General features: G+C 42.4%; 1 protein-coding gene and 1 pseudogene across 2 annotated transcripts; both read right to left on the bottom strand.

The window, feature by feature from the left end:
• Positions 1 to 1,374: 1,374 nt before the first annotated feature.
• Positions 1,375 to 5,991, bottom strand: LOC117463596 (moesin/ezrin/radixin homolog 1-like). 2 transcript variants are annotated; one of them, XM_034105918.1, is made up of 6 exons: positions 5,945 to 5,977; positions 5,114 to 5,150; positions 3,051 to 3,175; positions 2,786 to 2,890; positions 2,505 to 2,609; positions 1,375 to 1,492 (listed from the first exon to the last, which is right to left on the bottom strand). In XM_034105918.1, the coding sequence occupies exons 3-6, from the start codon at positions 3,111 to 3,113 to the stop codon at positions 1,430 to 1,432; spliced, it is 336 nt and encodes a 111-aa protein (XP_033961809.1). In that variant the 5' UTR covers positions 3,114 to 3,175; positions 5,114 to 5,150; positions 5,945 to 5,977; the 3' UTR covers positions 1,375 to 1,429. The 2 variants fall into 2 exon arrangements, with proteins under 2 accessions (XP_033961809.1, XP_033961810.1); XM_034105919.1 differs by lacking the exon at positions 5,114 to 5,150 and having other exon boundaries at positions 5,945 to 5,991.
• A 6,592-nt stretch (positions 5,992 to 12,583) lies between these two features.
• Positions 12,584 to 22,942, bottom strand: LOC117463584 (zinc finger protein ZFP2-like; annotated as a pseudogene).
• Positions 22,943 to 24,888: the final 1,946 nt, after the last annotated feature.

The raw sequence follows: 24,888 nt of genomic DNA, 5'->3' as shown, positions 1-24,888 counted from the left end.
GGGATCTTCCTTGTGCATCTGACAATAAAGACTTAGAATCATTAGAAACTGTTTTTAAAGCAACTCTAATTTCATTCTAGAGCCTTTAGATGTTAAGAAGTTGTTTTATAAAGCAACTTTCACTACTTTAATTTAATTGTAGAGCATTTCAATCATAACTATTTGTTTTATAAAGCAACTTAATTTCTTAAATCCTATTTTAGAGTCTTTAGATCAGGATAAATACTATATAAAGTGTATTTGGAGTGTATCTTATAAAGCAACTTTCACTACTTGAATTTCCTTTTAGAGCCTTTAAATCATGAGACATCGTTTTATAAAGCTCTTTTTTTCCGTAACTCCTATTTTAAAGTCTTTAGATCATGATAAATAGTTTCTAAAGTGTATTTAGAGTGTGCACCTGGTGCCCAGCGTCCTACAGCAGCTTTGCAGCCGTCAGTCCTGCAGCCCCGGTCCCGACAATGACCACGTGATGGGAGGAGTGGATGTGAGGAAGGCCCTTCTGCACCGTCTTCAGGAGAACCTTGTAGTCTTTGTCCTGCAGACAGTCCTTCAGATGTTCCTCCAGATGTTCCTCCAGATGTTCCTCCAGATGTTCCTCCAGATGTTCTTCCACTGGACTTACGTTTCTGTGGTTGACCGTTACTGTGACATATCAGCCACGGAAGATAGTTTGTGTGATTCATTCCCATGCATCAAGGTTATTTTCATGTAGCTTATGTAATTGTTTTTCCTGCACAGTGTAGAGTCTTGTTGTGATGAGAGGGATACAGGTATTTCATAAAAAAAACGTGCTCCCTGGAGAATAGCTACAGCATTTATATCACAATTTAATCAGAGCTGATCACAACTTGTCATGAGTGATCCAGTCATCTCGATGAGCGTTCGGGCTGTGAATAAATGACTTGTGTTTTACTTTTAGGCTGTCTGAAGGTATGGACAGCTATCAAAGCTACTATACATCACATTAAGAACGATGTACAAATGAAAGTTGGACACAAATATATAATTTAAATGATTTATTCAAGTTTGCAATGTTTTGAACAGGCATCCACACAGTCACCTACTTTGTAATGTTCGATACCTCCCTGTAAGCGTCACGATATCCACCTCTCACACGAAAATAATAGAATGTCGCCAGTTGTCATGACTCAAGTTATACTGCAACACCGGGCCTGGACCGATCTGATCGGAGCAACTGTGACAAATAATCCAACTGAAACCGGCATGGACAATGACTATGTTTTAAAAATGCGTTTATCCAGAAAAGCCTGGTTTGGACACTTTACGGGCAGAAGAAACATTTCTATTAAAGATGGAATGCCTTTAATAGTGTGTGGCTCTTGCGCTGTAACAAAAAGCTGGGAGGCGAGATGTTGAAATATAACGATCCTTTATTAGTCGACACAAAAGTAAACAGCCGCGGTGGCTAGCAGCTGCCCAGGTGCAGCTCGTCAGTCCACATTGCCACAATCACCCACAGCACCGGAACCTGCAAGAGAGAGAGAGAGAGAGAGAGAGAGAGAGAGAGAGAGAGAGAGAGAGAGAGAGAGAGAGAGAGAGAGAGAGAGAGAGAGAGAGAGAGAGAGAGAGAGAGAGAGAGAGAGAGAGAGCACGGAAGGCAATGTGCCAACAAAGAGAGGGGAGAAGACTGAAAACATGGAGGAAACCAAACCTGGGTTTACGGTTATAAAATCAGCTTTACGTGTGTTTTTAAAAGCTTGAAATTGCACATATCTTTTAAAAATATGAACAATAAAGTCGAAAGTACACATAAATAATTCAACAAATGTATTAATGATTATCCCCAGAGGTAACCAGGATGCTCAAAACTTCCACTTCCTCCCTCAGGGTCTGCAGGCTGGTCGATTAGTTACAGTTTACACTCAGGACTTCAACCCAGATTTCAGTAAACTATTCTAGCAGAAACCTCTTTGGTTTTGGTGACTGTTTTCTCCTGTTGGGCCTCCAGCATATATTTAAGCATTATATATAATAGGGGTGGGAATCACCAGGCTCCCCACGATACGATACTATCGCGATACTTATGCCACGATACGATAGTATTGCGATTCTACGATGTGCTAAGTATTGCGATACGATATATTGCGATATAGCAGATCACATGTCCGTCTTCCCTTCCTGGTTAAAAAATGTATTTGCAATATGAATAGTTTATGTAAATAACCCAATGTGTGTTCTTTGAACCTAAAAAGGAGATGGCTTTGTTTTTGTTACTTTCATTGCAACATGTCTTAACGTAACTTCCTGTTTTATTTAGACATGCTTTTATCTTGAAGGTGACTTTGTGCTATTAGCAGGAAGTTACTGTTCCCAAAGCAAAAACTTGACGGAAAAAAAGAACGGAGATAAATTACAGATATTAATGGAGATATCAACATTTAAATACAGTGATATCAAAAGATAAAGTTTAAAATTAAGTATTATCAATGTCTATCCCTCTATTCACATGAAAAATAAAGTTCAAAGATGAAGACGTGAACCTCTCTGTTCTTGTTCTCCAGATCTCCCTTCAGGCTCTGCAGCTCCTTCTCGTTCCTCTGTTTCTCTGCATGGAGATCCTGCAGCTCAGACTGTTTGGATTCAACCTGAAAGAACAGCAGGACAATTAAGATCATTTATTCACAGTCTAAAAGTAGGACTGTCTGGAGTTGGTCTCCACTTGGACCTGCACTGCAGGTTTGACCTTGTCTGCACTAAGGAGGACATTGAAAGAGACTTCAAACAGGAATCAATGTGTTTCATTATTGAAGTGGAGATGAACCTCTTTCTTCTTGTTCTGCAGCTGCTCTTCCAGAGTCTGGACTTCCTTCCCAGCTTCCTTCCTCCTCCTCTGCTCCTCAAGCAGCTGCTGCTCAGATTGATTTTTCTATGAGAGGAACAGTCACGTTTCTTTAATGATGTTTCTTAAGGTGCCACACAATGACACATGTTTTCATGCATTTCTGGCAGATCCTGTATCTTGATGTGAAAGTCTTCTGTGCTTCTTGCTAAGACTTCACTTTTCATTTTGTTGTTTCTCTACTTACCTTTTTGCTCTTCTTTCCGATGTTTCCCTTCAAAGCCTCCATCTGCACAGCGTCAGGTTTCATCAGCTGTCCTCTTTCTCCTTCATTGAGAAACTGATCTTCATCTGAATGCTTTCTCTTTGTCTCTGTGTGAAATGAAACGTGTGTTAAGATGTGTTAAAAGAGAATTAGAGGAACTTTAGGAAGGGATCGGAGCACATAAAACTGTTCAGGCTAAATGTAGCTGAACAGTTGGGTGATTGGTCAACAGCTTAGAGATGTCCCGCCCCTAGTGCTAGCCACTAGAAGCGTGAGTTGTACATAGTGATGTCACCATGTTCAAAACAAAGGAGTCCAATGGAGGCGTTTCAGGCAGGGGGGGGGAGTTGTTGGGAGATATTGTAGCCTTTGCAGACCATTAACATGCACACAAACCTACAGAACATACAACACTCAGCATAATGGGGCCCTTTAAACAAACTGAATCAAATCGCCCGACGGTAAGTGAGTTACTGAATATGTGTTCTCTCCACAGAAAGAAGAAAGAAACAGCCAGTAGTAACAGAATGCAAACAGCCAAACTGACGGCCAGACCAATAATGACGGAGAAGAACTGGACTGGAGCTTAAAGAAATCATCTGAAATGATAAAACACAGAACATCACAGCATTTATGTAAAAATGGACCTTAGATATTGGATATGTCAAATTCATATAATAGCTACTTTCAATTCGCAGAGAGATCAGAGAGCAGATGTAAGATGGTAGTTTATCCAACATGGCTTTGTAGATGAAAATGTACCAGTGACTGAGCCTCCGTACAGTTAGTTAAGGCAGAACTGCACTGGCATACAGGGTACAGTGATGAGTTAATACTTTACAGTTAGTCACAAATCTCAGTGCACTATGGTACGCGGCATCTAACTTGATTAGGTAATGGGCAGGTGCATTCATATAGATCAGATCCCCATAGTCCAGCACAGGTAAAAAGGTCACAGAGCCTCTTCCTGGCCTCAAGCGAGAAACAGGACTTGTTCCTGAAAACGAAACCTAGTCTAACCCTCAATTTTTAAAGCAGGTTATTGACATGAAGTTTAAAAGAGAGGCAATCATCAAGCCATATACCAAGGTAATTATAACAGGTAACCACTTCAGGTACTCAGGTCCTTGCGTACTAACAATATCCAAAGTGGTCTCCGGTGTCCTTTGAAAAAAGCATTACTTATAAATAAGTATAAATAATAAAATAAGCTTAAGCTCTGCGAGCTGCGTCTCTATAATATTAAAAACAACCTGCAATTTAACAACAGCCTCCTCAATGGAGGGACCTGCACAATACATCACGGTTTCGTCCACAAAAAAATGAAGTTGCTCCATCCACTTGTTGACCTAAGCTGTTGATGTAGATGGAGAATAAAAGTGGACCTAAAACAGAACCTTGAGGAACACCATTAGCAATGTTTAACCACTCAGAAGACAGCCCATCAAAGTGAACACATTGGGACCTTTCAGAGAGGTAGTTCACAAACCACCCACTGCATGGCTGGATATGCCAATACTGAGTAGCCTCTGCTTTAAGATATGATGAACAACAATATTGAACGCTTTGGAAAGATCAATAAACAGAGCTGCACAACTTTTTGTCTAAGATATCTGCAATATCATTTACTACTTTCATTGTGGCAGTGATGGTGCTGTGTTGCTTTCTGAAGCCTGACTGATGTTTACACAGGATGTCATTGTTACATAAAAACACCTTTACCTGCTCACTCACTAGGCGTTCAAGAACCATAGCAAGAACTGACAATTTAGAGATGGGACTATAATTATTTAATAAAGTGGCCTCCCCACCTTTTAGTAAAGGCAGGACAAAAGCTGACTTCCATATTTTTGGAATTGCATTTGTGCTGAGGGAGAGGTTAAAAAGAGAAGTAAGAGGTGGTGCAATACAATCTGCAGCTATCTTTAAAAAGAAAGGTTCTACGTTGTCCGGGCCAGCCGGTTTCTTAGGATCTAACTTGGTTAAGGCTTCATGAACAACATTAACAGTAAAAGGAGAGAAACTAAAAGGGTTTTCCAAATCACATTTTTCAGAGTCTGCTTCGGTGGTGTTCATGGAGCGCTGGAAATGAACAGAAAACAGATAAAATCTGTGTTAACATCCAGGGAAAAAGAGAGTACCGTACTTTTCGGACTATAAGCCGCGACTTTTTTCCCCATTTTTTTTGTACAGCTAACGGCCACTAGGGAACCTCCTAAATCTATGGATTTTACAGGTAAAATTAACCACCTTTAACGCTATGGGCTCTATGACTGGTCCGCGCCCGACACCTTTAAGCGGGCTCCAGCAGGAAAAGCTGGAGGCCGGAAAAGAGTGAGACAGGTAGCGCGCCAAAGTAAAAGTGAAACCGAGAGACAGAACGAGAGCAAGACAGACGGACAATTTAGCTGCTGCGGCTTATATGCAGGTGCGCTTTATAGTCCGAAAAGTACGGTAGTCAAACTAAAGGCATGAGTTATAATCGTTTGAAGAGTACTAGTGCTGGAAGCTCCAATAAATGAAAATAAAACGTTGCTGCCATCTTCTGTGCTCTACCAATAATTACACACAAATTAAAAAGACTACACCTGTTCGGTTTATTGTTAGACTAACAGTCTATCTGTAAATATGGGTCTATAGGTTCTATAGACTATTCTATTCAACAATGTTAATACTGTATAAATTGTAAATCAATGCAATTATAATCAACGTACAGTTGAAATGCAGTTTGAATCTGCACAACGTTTTCACACTGACAGAAATGTTGTTATCTGTTCTTCTCTAAAGTTTTGGTTGACCGTAACTCATAATGCAGACCCACTTTCAAAACAAGTTTAATAATCTTTTTAATCTTGTGTTAGACGACGACCACGTACCTGTTGGGTGTTGCTTGTCTCCGTCTCAACGTCTGTAAATCATTAACAGGCTCAACGTCTGTAAATCATTAACAAGCTCTTGCAGTATCAGGCAAATGACCACCCAATTCATTTCTTCAATCAAAGTTCTTAGAACCCAATATTTTGATATTCTTTTTTGAAACTGTCAGTGCAACTGTCTCAGCAAGAGACATGTCTTGCAAAATCAGTATAATAGATTAAATGTTAGTCCATGTGTATTTACCATATTGTTTCCGACTTACACTTTGAGCGTTTCCGTTCATAAACATCTGGACTATGCGCTCACTTGCCAGGTTATAAAATAATACATTGCAATACAATGTGTTCAGTTGAAAAGCAAATGTTCAATGATGAAGATGAGAGGCCTGATCTTTTACTGCAAGGGGCAGGATATCTCAGGTTTGATCAAATCTGCCAGGCTTTCTTTTATCGTGTGATTGGACAGACAGAGGACATCTTGGAAAGTCTGCATCATGGCAGGACGCGTTGGAAACCCAAACCACATCCTCTGAGAGGAGGAAACCAACCAGGCTAAAGATCAACTGATAGAAAATACCCCCAAGGATGCTGAAGGGTGGGTGAGCACCCCAACCTGACAGACCAAAGGCTAACGACTAAAGGCAACAAACATCCGTCCTAAATATGAAATGCAGATGCAGGAAGGTCTGCAAGAACAGCTGAGTCCTAACGGTTCAACCAGATCCAGAAGAAGTGTTTGAAGGAGAGGAAGGGGCACAACACAAAGGGATCTTTCCTGGTGAGACACAGGAAGAACCAAGACTAGAACCCCATGAAGTTCCACACAATAGACTCCTGTATAGTGTTGGAGTTAATTGGCCACGGGCCTGCAAGACCACAGTCTGGCATGAGTTTTGACGAGGACCTTGACGAGCTGCTAGTAGCAACTGCTAATACAGACTTTGATAGTAGACAACAATCGTTGTCAATCTATATGAGGAAAGGTTTGGAGCAGAACCAAGCACGAGCAAAAGAGCCGCAAAGATCCACAAGATCCACAAGATCCAACAGGAGTCCCAAAAGAAGCACATCAGAGAGGCCAGTGGTGAGCAACGTCCCTCTTGACTGAGGACCCTCGTCCAAGTCAGGGATACTCCAACCACCAATCAGGGCCTTCATGGATGGGCTGACTGTCACCACCATCTCAGTGCATTGAAGCATGTGATTCCTGCAAGGAATAGGAACTGTTTGTCTGTGGAAACATAAGGTTTAAGCCTGGAAGGTTAGGGTCGCTGGTGTTGAAGATGGAAAAAGTAATGGACAGGTTCTGTCTCAGCATTTAATTGATAAAACATGAGTCCAGGAAACCTCTCAGAAGTACCAGCTGCACCTGAAGTCCCTGGTGGAGGAGTTCAAGGGCACTCGGGCCCGAAAGGTTGTGTTGTACATGGACTGTGGGGCAACCACTATACAAAGCTCTTGTGCACTGGGTATGACTGGAATGAAGAGGAGGAAAGCCACCAAGAACATCACAGAGGCAGCGGAGAAAGACTCAAGACGGCTCTGGGTCTAAAAAAGGTGTATGGGGAGGAGCAAATGTCTTCTGAACAAGTCAAGTCGTGATCTGATCATTAACGCTGAACACAGTTTTCAAAGATGAAACAATTTTGTATCTGAACATTTTAAGGGAAACAAACTGAATTTATCAATTAAATGATCAAATCAGGGAATATTAAACAATATCAATCTCTATTCAGACGATACACTACTCTATGTTACTATTTAATTTCTGATGTATTGATCATGTAGTTCTGCTTATTTCTGATATTTTCATTCTATGTGCATGATGCCACCACATTTTACATTCACTGAATTTTCAGGATGGCATTTCTTCCTTCTGTCTGAATCTACTCCTATTCTTTATTATAAATAACCCAAGATAAGACTAAACATTTGATCCCGATGTTGTTCAGGTGGCTCTGTGCTCCTGGAGAGTCCTGTGCTTCCTGTGATGGAGGGAGAATCTGTGACTCTGATGGCTGCTCCTGATGTATCGGCCATCTTTATATAAATCAGCTGAGAGGATGGAGGAAGTCTTTGTTTTGTTTCTGCAGCTCAGAGTCACAGATTATTTAGCATTATAAAAGAGTAGATTTAGTAAAATATAAAAGCAGTGGCAGCAAAATAAAGTCAGGTTTGTTCACCTCAAAACATGTTTAAACTGTTAAATAAACTTGAATAGTAAAAGTAAAGTGTGTGATTCTACAATTATGAAAAGTAAAACAGTTTGCAGCCCTGATGAGAATTAACTTTATTTATTCTATTGAAATTCCAAAAAAACATTGATTCATGATTAAGAATTATGAGTCAAAGCATCTGCATGTTGAAACATTTAATGAACAAATTCAAAAGAAGTTACATGTGCACAGCGTCAGATATTAAAGCAGAAGGTAACAATAATGCAGTCATGAGAAAATAATATAAATGTGAAAATAGATAATTTAAAATAAGGACAAAAACATAGTTACTCTTAGAAGAATTAAGTGACATCTGCCACATTCATAGGAAGAACAAAAACTAGGTTACTTAAATACAATGATAGTAAAAACTGCTGCCCAAATATTAAGTCCCCAAATAAATCCTCCTTAATTGATCTAATTTTAACAAATGTTCCACATAAATACTCATCTGTGGGAGTATTTGCTAATGATGTGAGTGACCACTGTGTTGTAGCCACAATTAGGGACACTAAGGTCCAAAATGTTAAACCACGTGTCATCACAAAGAGAGACAAAAAACACTTAGTGGAGCAGGGTTTTTTACATGATCTGTTTGATTTTGATTGGGGTAGAATCAATTTGTGTGCTGATGTAGAAACTGCATGGTCTTATTTTTATCTTGGTTTTATGAAAATTATAGATAGACATGCACCTCTGCGTACATTTAGAGTGAAGGGACGAAACAATCCCTGGTTTTCTGCTGAGCTGTCCAGTCTCCTTCATAAGAGAAATAATGCTTGGGCTAAGGCTAGGAAATCAGGCTCAGAGGTAGAATGGCTACGTTTTAAGGCCCTGACACACCAAGCAGTCACCAGAGGACTAGCCGACGCTGAAGTCGGCTGTTGCCTGGCCGTGTTCTCCTGCGTTTTGGCCATGTGTCGCACGGGAACACACCGCACCGACTTCAGTGCGTGAGTGGCAATAACTCTCCTTACCAGCCGGCGGCGGTAGTGTGTATTCGTCATTCAAAAGAGGCAACAACCGGAAGACAGAGAAGAAGAAGAAGAAGAGTATCTTTTCTCCGTAATATCATACAGAGCTGGCCTCTCCTGGATCAAGGTGATGAGCAGGTCTTCGTTTGCATCATTCCAGATCGCCATGATGAGATGAAAATGAATAGCAGTCTGTGTGTGCCTTCTTAAATCGTTTGTTTACGTCCCTCACTTCCGCTTCGCTTCTCATGCACTGATTTGCGAGCTGAACAGCCAATCAGAGTGATTATTTGGTCCGACTGCCAGACCCGATGCATGGCCGATTCAACATGTTGAATCGGCCATGCATCGGGTCTGGCAGTCCAAATAAGGCGTGTCACGGTCGACGGTGCGGGACACACCAACCTGACTACCGCGCCGCGAATGCCCGACAGCCTCTGACGGCCTCTGACTCCCAAAATCGGGTTGGTGTGTCAGGGCCTTTAGGCAGCTAAGAAATAGCTTCACATCCCAAATAAAAAGTACTAAATCAAAGTACTATTTGTTGGTTACCACAGAAAACCTGAATAATCCTAGGAAATTTTGGAAAGCCATAAAATCGATTTCCACTGGTGATATCCCAAATGAGCTACCTCCGTGCCTTACCACAGCATCTGGCACTATATCAGACAGGGCTACTATGCTAAATTGTTTTAATAAGCATTTTGTGTCTTGTGGCTCTCTGTTTGGCTGTGTGGCTCCTGTGAACGCTCCAATCCTTGACTCTGAACAATGTGGTCTGGAAAACCCTTTCAGTTTTACTCCTTTAACTGTTGGTATTGTTCATGAAGCATTATCCAAGTTAGATCCTAGGAAACCGGCTGGCCCGGACAACGTAGAACCTTTCTTTTTAAAGATAGCTGCAGATTTTATTGCTCCACCTCTTACTTCTCTTTTTAACCTCTCCCTCAGCACGAACACAATTCCAAAAGTATGGAAGTCTGCTTATGTCTTGCCTTTACTGAAAGGAGGGGAGGCAACTATTTTAAATAACTATAGGCCAATCTCTAAATTGTCAGTTCTGGCTAAGGTGCTCGAATGCTTAGTGAGTGAACAAGTAAAGGAGTTTTTATGTATAAATGATATCCTGTCTAAACATCAGTCAGGATTCAGAAAGAAACACAATACCATCACTGCGACAATGAAAGTGGTAAATGACATTACTACTATTTTAGATAATAAGCAGAGTTGTGCAGCTCTGTTTATTGACCTGTCCAAAGCGTTTGACACCGTTGATCATCGCATCTTAAAGCAGAGGCTACTCAGTATAGGCATATCCAGCCATGCAGTGGGGTGGTTTGTGAACTACCTCTCTGAAAGGTCCCAATGTGTTCACTTTGATGGGCTGTCTTCTGAGTGGTTAAACATTTCTAATGGTGTACCACAAGGTTCTGTTTTAGGACCACTTTTATTCTCCATATATATTAACAGTGTAGGTGATAATGTGGATGAAGCTACTTTACATTTTTATGCGGATGATACTGTAATGTATTGTGCAGGTCCCTCCATTAAAGAGGCTGTTGTTAAATTACAAGCTGTTTTTAACACTATTCAGACTCAGCTCTCTGAACTAAAGCTTCTTTTAAATGTGGATAAAACCAAGGTAATGCTCTTTTCAAAAGCTAAAAAGACTCCAGAGCCTGTTTTAGATATTGTAACTATGCAAGGAACAAAACTTGAAGTTGTTGCCTGTTACAAATACCTTGGTATCTGGCTTGATGATTGTCTCTCTTTTAAACTTCATGTCAATAACCTGCTAAAAAAACTGAGGGTTAGGCTAGGTTTCTTTTTCAGAAACAAGTCCTGTTTCTCGCTTGAGGCCAGGAAAAGGCTAGTCACTGTGACCTTTTTACCTGTGCTGGACTATGGGGATTTGTTGTATATGAATGCACCTGCCAATTACCTGAGCAAATTGGATGCTGCGTATCACAGTGCTCTGAGATTTGTCACAAATTGTAAAGCACTTACTCATCACTGTACACTGTATACCAAGGCAGGTTTACCATCTCTCTCTGTACGGAGGCTCAGTCACTGGTACACTTTTATCTATAAAGCTTTGTTGGGTAAACTCCCGTATTATATCTGCTCGCGGATAACACAGAGAGTTGCAAGCAGCTATTGTCTGAGGTCACATGATGTGGTCTTGTTAGATGTGCCAAGAGCAAGGACTGTCTCAGGTAAGACAGCTTTTATGTGCGCAGCTCCACTTGCTTGGAACAATCTTCAGCAAGAATTGAAACTGAGCAATCTCATTCCTCTGCATGTTTTTAAAGCTAGGGTAAATGAAATGCTTGCCGATACAATGGGCACTTGTAAATGTCTATAACTATGTATCCTGTAAATATAATGTATAATGTCCTTTATTGTTTTATGTTTCATGTGGAACCTATATGCTGCAGGTCTCCCTTGAAAAAGAGATCTATGATCTCAATGGGACCAATCTGGTTAAATAAAGGTTTGAAATGAAATGAAATGAAGACATGTAGTAGTAGGTAATATATGGAAAACTGCTGATAAAAAGTATAAGACCATACCCTTAAAAAAAATCTATATATGCGCAGAAATGTGGCTTTCATGTCCGGCATTCAAACTGTCATGACCTCCTGATGGCAAAAAGGCTTTCTGTCTTTGAACGTGGCACGATTGTTGATAAACCTGCCATCGCTGCCGAGGTTGGACACAGGAATTATTTTATGTATGCACCATGACATCAAGTCAAATTCCTAGTATGTACGAACTTACCTGGCAATAAACCTGTTTCTGATTTCTGATATGATTCTGAGGAAGACGGTCCTTTTACATTTCTTAAAATATCCTGAAGGTTACAGGACATAAAAGTCAAGACCCCAAAAAAATGTCCACTGCAAAAAATGATCCTATGGGCTTTCCGTAAAGACACTAACCCTACCCCAAATTAAGGCCGTCACGGATGCTGACTGCAGCCCAATAACCAAAATAGTTCTCTATCTGTGTTTTTAATTTCTGTTTTACTTAAAATGTATGCACCAAGATACCAAGTCAAATTCCTCGTATGTGTCAACCTACCTGGTAATAAACCTGATTCAGATTCTGATAAGACGGCAACAGGAAGAGAAGGGCTTATAGAACAAAAACAAGTATTCGAATGTCACGTCTTTCCCAACTTGCCCGTCTGGACTTTGCAAGGTAGCATATAAAATGGGACATTGAACGGTGGAAGAAGGTTTTGTAACATAGATTGTCCTGATGGCTTCCAACTTTAGGAGAATCCATTATGATCTGGGGTCCTTCTTCCTTCAGTGGTGGTGACTGGGTCTTTAATATATTATTAGAGGAACTACTCAGCAGATTAATTGACAGTAAAACAAAATCCCTTCAATGCATCTTAACGAGGCTAGAAGTTTAATCCGTGACATTGAATATGTTAAAAAAGGAAAAACAGTAACATTGAACTGAAACATAACAAGGCTATAAGAAAACCATGGTTGAAACACAGCTTAGTAGAACATTTCTTTATAGATCAGTAACTATTACAAACATGAATTAAATCAGGAGAAGCAGCATCTCTGTGGCCTCGTGTTGGCATAGTGTGAATGCTGGTTAGAAAAGTAATAACTGTTTGTCAGATTTCCATTTAGGAAGACTCTTAAAATATAACATTACAGCTCTCAGGACATCAGGAGGAGGAAACTGCTAGCTTGGCTCTCAGAGCTGCAATGTGAGCACTCATGGATTACTTCCTCTCGAAAAGGTTTTCCAACACTCTGCACACCAGTATGGGTTCTCTCCCGTGTGAATAGGATGATGTGTTTTGAGTTTATCTGATCTAATGAATGTGTTCCCACACTCTTCACAGAAACGGCCGTCACAATGAAGTCAAATAATGAACATGAGATAATATTATATCAGTTTCAATACAACAAGGTTTGTTCAACAAAACAAGAATGTCACAAATGTATCTTGTCACTTCTCATACCTAACGTGTCTTAGTGTTTTGAATATAATTTGTAAATCCAAAAAAAAATACCAAAAAGCAACTCAAACCTTTCAAATGAACCAAAACGTGGAATAAAAACAATTCAGTGAACGTCACACAGAAAGATTTCCAAAGGCTACGTTATCTAAACCAAAAAAACGTTTCTATTAACCAGAGCACCCACATATAGAGCTAAGTGTGTGAGGACAGCAGGGTTTTGGGAGGTCTGAATGTAGTCCATAAAAAACATGTTTATTATAACGTTAAGTCACTGTTGGTCAGCTTTACATTTGGAAAAATCAGGGGGAATGCTAGCTTGACTCAAAAAAGGATCAGATGGCGAGTGTGCTGGTGGGATCTAAGGGAACTATTCTGAGCAAAGGTTTTCGAACATTGTTCACACCAGTATGGTTTCTCTCCTGTGTGAACACGATGATGGATTGTGAGTTCATTTGATGCTGTGAATGTTTTTCCACACTCTTCACACCAGTATGGTTTTTCTCCTCTGTGAATACGATGATGGATTGGGAGATTACCTGATTGAGTAAACGTTTTCCCACACTCTTCGCACCGGTATGGTTTCTCTCCTGTATGAATACGCTGATGGCTCTTAAGATGACTTGATGTAATGAATGACTTCTCACACTGGTCACAGCTGAATGGTTTCTCTCCAGTGTGGATTCGATGGTGGGTTTGAAGGTTATATTGTTGAGAAAATGTATTCCCACACAAGTCACAGCTGTATGGTTTCTCGCCAGTATGAATGCGCTGATGAGATGAAAGGTGACCTTTCCGAGCAAAGGTTTTCCCACACTGGTCACAGCTGTACGGTTTCTCACCAGTGTGAATGCGCTGATGAATCTTTAAAGTATTAGATGTTGAGAACGATTTGTTACACTGGTCACATATGTGAGATTTCTCTCCAGTGTGAATATGACAATGTTTTTGGAGATCACCTGATGTAGTGAACATCTTCCCACACTCTTCACAGCTGTAGGGTTTCTCTCCTGTATGAATGCGCTGATGAGATGAATGGCTGCGTTTCTGAACAAAGGTTTTCCCACATTGCTCACAGCTGTATGGTTTTTCTCCAGTATGAATATGATAATGAGCCTTAAATTCACCTGGAGTATGGAACATTTTCCCACACTGATCACAGCTGTACGGTTTCTCTCCAGTATGAATACGATGATGGACTGTGAGGTTACCTGATGTAGTGAAAGTTTTCCCACATTGCTCACAGCTGTATGGTTTCTCTCCAGTATGAATACGTTGATGAGATGAAAGGTGAGCATTCTGAGCAAAGGTTTTCCCACACTAGTCACAGCTGTACGGTTTCTCTCCAGTGTGAATGCGCTGATGAATCTTTAAAGTATTAGATGTTGAGAAGGATTTGTTACACTGGTCACAAATATGAGGTTCGGTTTGCTTTCTTCTTCTCCGTTCCTAAAATATACAGCGAGAGACAAAGAGTCAGTGAGAGACCATCGTGCAGAGATCTACAAAACTAAAACAAGTCTATTTCATATGACCAAATTATACTTAATCAAATTTGATTATGTTTTCTTTTATTTCAAATAAGAAATGTGACCTTGTTTCTGAATTTTTACTTTCTCAATAATTTTTTATTTTTGAATTTAATTTAAATTGGACTTTTCTCCACATTTTCCTCAGATTTTTTTAATCTGATTTTTCACATTTTGCAGAAGTAATTGATTATTTTCGGAATTCGGACTAATTATTTTGACTTTTTTCGTAATATTGTATATTTTTTCATAATACTTACTTTTCTCATGATTTTGACTTTTTCCCCATAACACATTTTGGTAACACTTTATATTAAGGTACAACAATTAACCATAAACTAGTTGTTAATTAACATGCATATTAGCAGTGTATTGGCTCTTTATTAGTCATTATAAAACACTTATTAAAGCCTTATTCTACATGACCATATTCTACAAGTAATAAGCCATTAGTTGAGAGTTTTTCCTCAATAACCCTCTAATTAGTGCTTATTTATTGCAAGTAAGGAAGTTGTTGTACATGAGTTTTGGTCTTAATATGCTCTGCTCAATATGGGCCTAATAAGGCAGTAGTACCACAAGAACAGTAGTTCTACCATAATAACACTTATTAACAAGACATGAAACTATAAGTGTTAATTGTGTGTAAATAATTCAAAATTAGGTATTTATATCTAAGATTATGTGTTGGGGTATTGACAGTTCAGCTACCAATAGCAAGGTGATATTGACCTGTATGTTTCATATTTGCACATTTATATATTTGTAAAATGTGTACTCAGGTTAGACAGGAAACCGGGTACAAGAAGTAGGAAAAAGTTAACTGAATAGCATGGCAGTAGACATTCATGAGTAGACTGCTACACATTTTCCCTTTGCAACCTGAAGAGTAAAAGGGTAAATTCCGTCCGAAAGCAATGACTGTAAGTGTAAGCCTTACACTTACACTGTAAGGATAAGTAACATGTATTGTGTTTATGTGATGACATTTGGAGATGTTTAAACGGTTTAAACACAATGAGAAAATGCGTTAGCATTCACGCTAGCGTTAGCATACACGGTAGCATTAGCATACATGCTAGCGTTAGCCATACTAGCCAGTAGCGTTCTTATTATACATCCATGTCCTGTACACATGCTTATTGCACAGCTAGCATTAGCTATATTTACATTGTTTACACTTAGTGGTCCTATGTGTTAATCTGTGTGTGTTACACTTGCATGTATGAGATCATTAAGTGCCTTGTAACTTATTTTTGTATAGTTTCACTCCATTTGAATGTCAGTGGACCAGTATGGTTCTCTCCTCTGTGAATACGATGATGGATTGTGAGATTACCTGATTGAGTAAACGTTTTCCCACACTATTCACCCCGGTATGGTTTCTCTCCTGTGTGAATACGCTGATGGCTCTTAAGATGACTTGATGTAATGAATTACTTCTCACAATGGTCACAGCTGAATGGTTTCTCTCCAGTGTGGATTCAATAGTGGGTTTGAAGGTTATATCATTGAGAAAACGTATTCCCACACAAGTCACAGCTGTATGGTTTCTCGCCAGTGTGAATGTGCTGATGAATCTTTAAAGTATTAGATGTTGAGAACGATTTATTACACTGGTCACATATGTGATATTTCTCTCCAGTGTGAATACGACAATGTTTTTAGAGATCACCTGATGTAGTGAACATTTTCCCACACGAATGTCAGTGGACTGCAAATAAGTCAATAAAGGAGCATGGCTGCCCATGGCTGTGTAATCTATGTTCACACTCAGACAGTACAACACATAGAGAGAACAGTACACCTATTGTGTAAGTACATACAAGCAGGTCACACAGAATGATCACAAATACATAAAATCTGTTTTATTAGAACGTACAGGCTGCATTATGTGTTCTCAGCCTTGGAGAAACTTGACATGTTTTGGTGTGTGTCTGAACCTCTCTTCAGTGGTTCATTAATAAAACAGATATTTCAACGTGTGCCTACTTTGTCCATGTACTGTTGAGGTTAATTTCAGTAGTTGTGTGCTATAATGTATTTACAAAGTGTGAAGAGGAGGCAACTTTAGAATAGGGAACATGTTCACGTCAATTAGAGTCAAACTAATAGCTTATTGGTTATGAACAAGACTAGGGCTGCACGATTTTGGGAAAAAATCTAATTGCGATTATTCTGACAGATATTGCGATTGCGATATTTGTTTTTAAGCGACCGGACGGAAGTTTATTGTAAAATGCGGCCATATATCCGGCTAGAAAGGTTGCATCAACATGCTCCCGTCTCTAGCACCCCTAAAATCCATCCATCCATCCATCTTCTCCCGCTTATCCGTGGTCGGGTCACGGGGGTAGCAGTTCCAGCAGAGAGCCCCAAACTTTCTTTTCCCTGGCGACATCAACCAGCTCTGACTGGGGGATCCCAAGGCGCTCCCAGGCCAGCGAAGAGATATAATCCCTCCACCTGGTCCTAGGTCTACCCCTTGGTCTCTTCCCAGCTGGACGTGCCTGGAACACCTCCCTAGGGAGGCGCCCAGGTGGCATCCTAACTAGGTGCCCGAACCACCTCAACTGGCTTCTTTCGACGCGAAGGAGGAGCGGCTCAACTCCGAGTCCCTCCCTGATGACCGAACTTCTCACCTTATCTCTAAGGGAGACACCAGCCACCCGGCGGAGGAAACCCATCTCGGCCGCTTGTATCCGCGATCTCGTTCTTTCGGTCATGACCCATCCTTCATGACCATAGGTGAGGGTAGGAACGAAAATGGCCCGGTAGACAGAGAGCTTTGCCTTCCGGCTCAGCTCACTTTTCGTCACAACGGTGCGGTAAAGCGACTGCAATACCGCTCCCGCTGCTCCGATTCTCCGGCCCATCTCACGCTCCATTGATCCCTCACTCGAGAACAAGACCCCGAGATACTTGAACTCCTTCACTTGGGGTAAGGACTCATTCCCTACTTGGAGTGGACAGTCCATCGGTTTCCTGCTGAGAACCATGGCCTCAGATTTGGAGGTGCTGATCCTCATCCCAGCCGCTTCACACTCGGTTGCGAACCGATCCAGTGAGTGCTGAAGGTCGCAGACCGATGAAGCCATCAGAACCACATCATCTGCAAAAAGCAGTGGTGCAATCCTTAGTCCACCGAACTGCAGACCCCCCCCCCCCACGACTACGCCTCGAAATCCGATCCATGTATATTACAAACAGGATTGGTGACAAAGCGCAGCCCTGGCGGAGGCCAACCCTCACCGGAAATGGGTCCGACTTACTGCCGAGGACCCGGACACAGCTCTCGCTTTGGGAGTACAGAGATTGGATGGCCCTGAGTAGAGACCCCCTCACCCCATACTCCCGCAGCACCTCCCACAGTAACTCCCTGGGAACCCGGTCATACGCCTTCTCCAAGTCTACAAAACACATGTAGACCGGATAAGCGTACTCCCAGGCCCCCTCCAGGATCCTTGCGACAGTAAAAAGCTGATCCGTCGTTCCACGACCAGGACGGAATCCGCATTGTTCCTCCTCAATCTGAGGTTCGACAATCGGCCTGACCCTCCTTTCGAGTACCTTGGAGTAAACTTTCCCGGGGAGGCTGAGTAGTGTGATGCCTCTGTAATTGGCACACACCCTCTGATCCCCCTTTTTGAAAAGGGGGACCACCACCCCGGTCTGCCACTCCTTCGGTACCGTTTCCGACTTCCACGCAACGTTGATGAGACGTGTCAACCATGACAGTCCCTCAACACCCAGAGCCTTCAGCATTTCCGGGCGGATCTCATCCACCCCCGGGGCTTTGCCACTGTGGAGTTGTTTGACGACCTCAGTTACCTCCCCCCGGGAGATTGGCGTTGATCCCCCGTCATACTCCAGCTCTGCCTCTAACATAGAGGGCGGAGTTGTCGGGTTCAGGAGTTCCTCAAAGTGTTCCTTCCAACGTCCCAACACTCCATCAGTTGAGGTCAACAACGTCCCATCCTTACTGTACACAGCTTGGATGGTTCCCTGCTTCCCCCTCCTGAGGTGTCGGACAGTTTTCCAGAACAACTTTGGTGCCGCCCGAAAGTCCTTCTCCATGTCTTCTCCGAACTTCTCCCACACCCGCTGCTTTGCCTCGGCCACGGATGAGGCTGCTGCCCTTCGGGCCTGTCGGTACCTTGCAACTGCTTCGGGAGTCCCCCGGGATAACAAATCCCTGAAGGCCTCCTTCTTCAGTCGGACGGCTTCCCTGACCACCGGTGTCCACCAGGAGGTTCGAGGGTTACCGCCCCTTGAGGCACCTAAGACCTTGAGACCACAGCTCCCCACCGCGGCTTCGGCAATAGAGGCTTTGAACACCGACCACTCTGGTTCAATGTCCCCAACCTCCACAGGAATGCCCGAAAAGCTCCGCCGGAGGTGTGAGTTGAAGGCCTCCTGAACTTGGGCCTCCTCCAGACGTTCCCAGTTCACCCGAACTACACATTTGGGCTTACCAGGTCTATCCAGAGGCTTCCCCCCCCACTCGACCCAACTCACCACCAGATGGTGATCAGTTGACAACTCCGCCCCTCTCTTTACCCGAGTGTCCAAAACATACGGCCTCAGGTCCGATGATACGATAACGAAATCGATCATGGACCTTCTGCCTAGGGTGCTCTGGTACCACGTACACTTATGAGCATCCTTATGTTCGAACATGGTGTTTGTTATGGCCAATCCATGACTAGCACAGAAGTCCAGTAACAAACCACCACTCCGGTTCAGATCAGGGGGGCCGTTCCTCCCAATCACGCCCCTCCAAGTGTTTCCATCATTGCCCACATGTGCGTTGAAGTCTCCCAGCAAGACTAAGGAGTCCCCTTCAGGAGCCCCATACAGGACTCTTTCCAGGGTCTCCAAGAAGGCCGAATACTCTGAACTGCTGTTGGGTGCATAAGCACACACAACAGTCAGAGTTTTCCCCCCCATAACCCGCAGGCGTAGGGAGGCGACCCTCTCGTCCACTGGGGTAAACTCCAACAACGAAGCACCTAACCGGGGACTTGTGAGTATCCCCACACCCGCCCGGCGCCTCACACCTTGAGCAACTCCGGAGAAGAATAGAGTCCAACCCCTATCCAGAAGTAAGGTTCCAGAGCCGACGCTGTGCGTAGAGGTGAGCCCAACCAGATCCAACTGGTACCGCTCCACCTCCCGCACAAGCTCCGGCTCCTTCCCCCCCAGAGAGGTGACGTTCCACGTCCCCAAAGCCAGCTTCTGCCGCCCGGGTCTGGTCCGTCGAGACCCTCCGCTTTCACTGCCACCCGTCTGGCAGCGCACCCGACCCCATCGATGTTTCCCGTAGGTGGTGGGCCCGCGGGACAGAGAAGCGGAGGTGTTGCCCACGTTGCCTTTTCGGGCTGGGCCCGGCCGGGCTCCGTGGCAAGCCCGGCCACCAGACGCTCGCCGACGAGTCCTCCTTCTGGGCCTGGCTCCAGAAGGGGACCCCGGGCTTCCTCCGGGCCGGGTATCCTCACTTCTTGTTTTTCCTTTCATGAGGTCTTTTGAACCAATCTTAGTCTGGCCCCTTGCCTGAGACCAATTTGCCATGGGAGACCCTACCAGGAACACAAGGTTCCAGACAACACAGCCCCCAGGTTCATCAGGGCACACAAACCTCTCTACCACGGTAAGGTGCTGGTTCTTCAGAGAGGCACCCCTAAAATACGGAACATATTCTTAGATATAAATACCTAATTTTGAGTTATTTAGACACAATTAACACTTATAGTTTCATGTCTTGTTACATAAGAAGAGATCATATTTGTTAAGTGTTATTATGGGAGAATAACTATTCTTGTAGTACTACTGCCTTATTAGGCCCATATTGAGAAGAGCATATTGAGACCAAAACTCATGTACAACAACTTCCTTACTTGCAATAAATAAGCACTAATTAGAGGGTTATTGAGGAAAAACTCTCAACTAATGGCTTATTACTTGTAGAATATGGTCATGTAGAATAAGGCATTAATAAGTGTTTTATAATGACTAATAACGAGCCAATACACTGCTAATATGCATGCTAATTAACAACTAGTTGATGGATAATTTGTGTGCCTTAATATAAAGTGTTACCCACATTTCTTCTGACTTTTTTCTAAGAATTCAGACTTTTTCTGAATTTGATTATTGTAAAAAATATATATATTGTTTATATTTACATGTTTCAGAATTACAACCTTTATTCAATATTGATATTTTCAAAACTCTAATAAGAATCTGAATTTTTCTGAAGTATAATTTTGACTTTCTCAGATTTTTTTTAAATCTGAATTCAGCCTTTCAATTTTGTTCTCAAAATGTTGACTAAGGCTCTGGTTTCAGATAGAAGGTGAAAATAGGTGCTGAATCAGAGGAAGTGTGAGCAAAATAAAGAGCTTTTTGAACATTAAAGCATGGAGACATGTCACAGTAGAGACACTAAATAATGATATACACCTGAACATTATCAGGAGAGGACTCTTTAAAGTAGAGACTCTACATACTGATATACACCTGAACATCAGCAGGAGAGGACTCTTTAAAGTAGAGACACTACATACTGATATACACCTGAACATCAGCAGGAGAGGACTCTTTAAAGTAGAGACACTACATACTGATATACACCTGAACATCAGCAGGAGAGGACTCTTTAAAGTAGAGACACTACATACTGATATACACCTGAACATCAGCAAGAGAGGACTCTTTAAAGTAGAGACACTACATACTGATATACACCTGAACATCAGCAGGAGAGGACTCTTTAAAGTAGAGACACTACATACTGATATACACCTGAACATCAGCAGGAGAGGACTCTTTAAAGTAGAGACACTACACACTGATATACACCTGAACATCAGCAGGAGAGGACTCTTTAAAGTAGAGACACTACATACTGATATACACCTGAACATCAGCAGGAGAGGACTCTTTAAAGTAGAGACACTACATACTGATATACACCTGAACATCAGCAGGAGAGGACTCTTTAAAGAAGAGACACTATATAACGGATATACACCTGAACCCATATCTAAATATGAGGGTCTGTAAAATAAAACCCACAATGTTCAAGGTTGTTTTCCTTAAATAACCCAAATGTCCCCCAGTGTAAGGGACAACAGTGTTAGGAATATATTGTGATGAAGTGAACACTGACCTGAGTTCTGGGGGTCTCTTTGTTCTCCTCCATGCTGCTCTCGGTGCTCCTTCTCCGTCTGGGTCTCTGAAATAAGTATTAACACTACAGTCAACACAAAACCAATCTACAACTAAGAAGTAGCTTAGCAGCAGAGGTGGGAAGTACATTTACTCAAGTACTGAACTTAAGTACAACTGTAGAGGTACTTGTACTTTACTTCAGTATTTACATTGTATGCTCTAGTACTTCTACTCCACTCCAGTTCAGAGGTAAATGGTGTACTTTTACTCCACTACATGTATTTAATACCTTTAGTTACTTTACAGATGTGGATGAATGATGTGAAATATAATCAAGTGTTAAATCAGACTTTAGTTCCACCTGGAGTAAATCCACCAGCTACCCTGCAGTCTACAAAGTCATTCAAACTAGCTGCACCTTCACCAGCTTTGAGAACACTTTCATGATCAATCATTATAAAACATATCATATATATTATTCTGAAATGGACCAATCTGCACTTTTACTCTTGCTACTTTCACTATATGTTGATATTACTTTTACTCACTTACAAGATCTGAGTACTTCTTCCACCTCTGAAATACAGCATTCGTCTCAAAGTACACCAAATCAATTCTGAAGAAGCCTTCCTCTGGTAGGAGGTTTTAACTAGTTGGCTGAGGGTAATCAACATTCTTCAATAGATAGACTTAACAGCTGGGGACACTGAATTACTTGCAGTTGTTGTTTATGGCTTAGAGGATATTACACCTCGGGGTCATCAAAACCCCGAGAAGGATGTGTTCCAGGTGTCCCACAACAATAAACTATCTCTGACCGAGAGTTTCCCCGTCATAAACTGGTAACAACAACAAATGGCAGCCCCCTCCTTGAGGGAGATAGCAGCTGTCCAAGGCTGAGCATCTGCGTCAGATGGCGAAGGACGACATGCAGGGCAAATTATTCCCTGACAATCGGTAATATAGTAAAAGTGCTAAGTATTATCAGTAGTACAAGTACGTAGTTTTATAGTAAAAATACTCAGTTTTATCCGTTTTAAAGTACACAGTATTATCAGTATTAAACTATTCAGTGTTACAGTAAACGTACTCAGTATTACCCGGTGTTTCTGCTCCTCGTTGTTCTTCAGTTTGTTGATGTTCACCGACGAGCATTAGCCACCTAGCATGAAGCAGCTATCAGCAGATAAGGACCCGGATGAAGAGGTGGCATTGTTCTAAAGTTCCTCTCGTCTCTTCTTTTCCTGAGAGAAACGGGTTGTATTCTAATATGTCACAGATATATATTAATGAGAGCTGATAGAGACTCCGAATGCTGGAAGATGTACAACAACTGGATCCTGCCTGAGAGCATGGTCGAGAGCAGAAGTACCCAGATGTGGCCCACAGAGCATGCGCAGTAGAGTTTCTCCTTAAGCCCTGCCTCCAAGCTCACGCTCTCTGGCCCAATCCCAAACCACACCCTACACCCTACCCCTACACACTACCCCTCCGTTTGCGCGTTCGCACGGAGGGTCCGCCATATTAAGTGGGGAGTGGGCTATCAAGCCCTCAAACAGCTAGTCTGCATCGGTGCTGACTTGAGACCGGTCTCTACCAAGCCCCCAGGATGATAATATTCGTTGTGGCCAAACGGCGGTACTACACTTCATTTAGGTTGCTGGGCCCGGAAACACTTTTTCCCATTGACTTACATTGGGAAAGAGTGGTCTGTAAGTCGTTGGATAATTCAACTAAATAAACTACCCAGTATGAACGCTTTTATAGCCCTTATTAAAAACAGTTGTAAAATGTGCTAATAACGTTATTCTGAGAGTTATTTCCCTCGTCATTATGAACGTGCATCTAACCCACGGGACCGCGCTGCCCGGCACGTTCATGTTACGTGTTCTGACTTTAACAGTTTGGAGGATTTAGCAGCCTGGTATATTACACAGTTTTAGCGGCATATATATATATATATATAACCATATGTTGTGTCTCGTCAGATCTGTTAGTATTATTTCTCTGTGAGTCTATATTGTCAAATCCGTGTCTGCCATTTCCTGTTTTACTTTGTCATTTCCCTTCTCATTTCAGGTAGTTCGATTCCTACCTTGCCTGTTTGTCCACGGACCTGATTACCTGCCCCGCCCTTATTGTTTGCACCTGTGGAGTCCCTTGCTTTTGTATATATTCTGTGTGTTCCCTGTGCCAAGTGCCAGATCGTTTTGAACCTTGTGAATGGATTACCTTGTTTCGTCATCACAGTAAAACCTTTTTTTGAATCATCTTTTGTCTAGAGTCGTGCATTTGGGTCCTATCAGTTTTTGTGTGCTCCAGTCGTAACATTACGATCTGGCCAACAAATGGACTCAGCCGACTCTCAAACCCTGAGGGCAGCGCTCTGCTCTCAGGCTCAACGTCTGCGGCAGCAGGAGGAAGAAATGAAGGACATAAACCAGGGAGTAATGACCCTGACTAGCAGCCAGAGTGAGTTTCGTGGCGTAGTTACAACACAAATTAATCACCTGGCTGAACAGCTCCATAATGTACTCACACGGTTGGATAGTGTGCCTGCCGCTCCTTCCAACGTGGCTGCCCCAGCCCCAGAGCCTACAGCTGTTTTTTCCATGCCAGCTTCCATGATTCGTCTTGCTTCTCCAGCGAAGTTTTCGGGCGAGTCCGGTAACTGCAGTCCATTCCTAACGCAGTGTGACCTACATTTTACCTGCCAGCCTGCTGCTTTCCCCAGTGATCTAGCCAAGGTGGCATTTGTTGTGTCCCACCTCACGGGAAGAGCGGAAGCCTGGGCTACGGCGGAGTGGGCACGGGAGTCTCCGGTGTGTAAATCTCTCCAACTATTCACTGAGACTATAAAAAAAATCTTTGACCGAACCACACCGGGGAGAGAAGCTGCCAGAGCCCTGACACAGATCTCCCAGCAGAATCAGAGTGTGTCTGACTACGCCATTGATTTTCGTACGTTAGCCACGGACAGTGGTTGGAATGAAGACGCACTGTACGATATGTTTCTCAGCGGACTCAGTGACTCTGTGCGGGATCTTCTTGTTCCTCTTGA

Source organism: Pseudochaenichthys georgianus, chromosome 18 (genome assembly GCF_902827115.2).
Source record: "Pseudochaenichthys georgianus chromosome 18, fPseGeo1.2, whole genome shotgun sequence".
Classification (NCBI taxonomy): Eukaryota; Metazoa; Chordata; class Actinopteri; order Perciformes; family Channichthyidae; genus Pseudochaenichthys; species Pseudochaenichthys georgianus.
The sequence above is the reverse complement of the archived record's forward strand: the minus strand, read 5'-3'. Positions and strand labels throughout refer to the sequence as shown.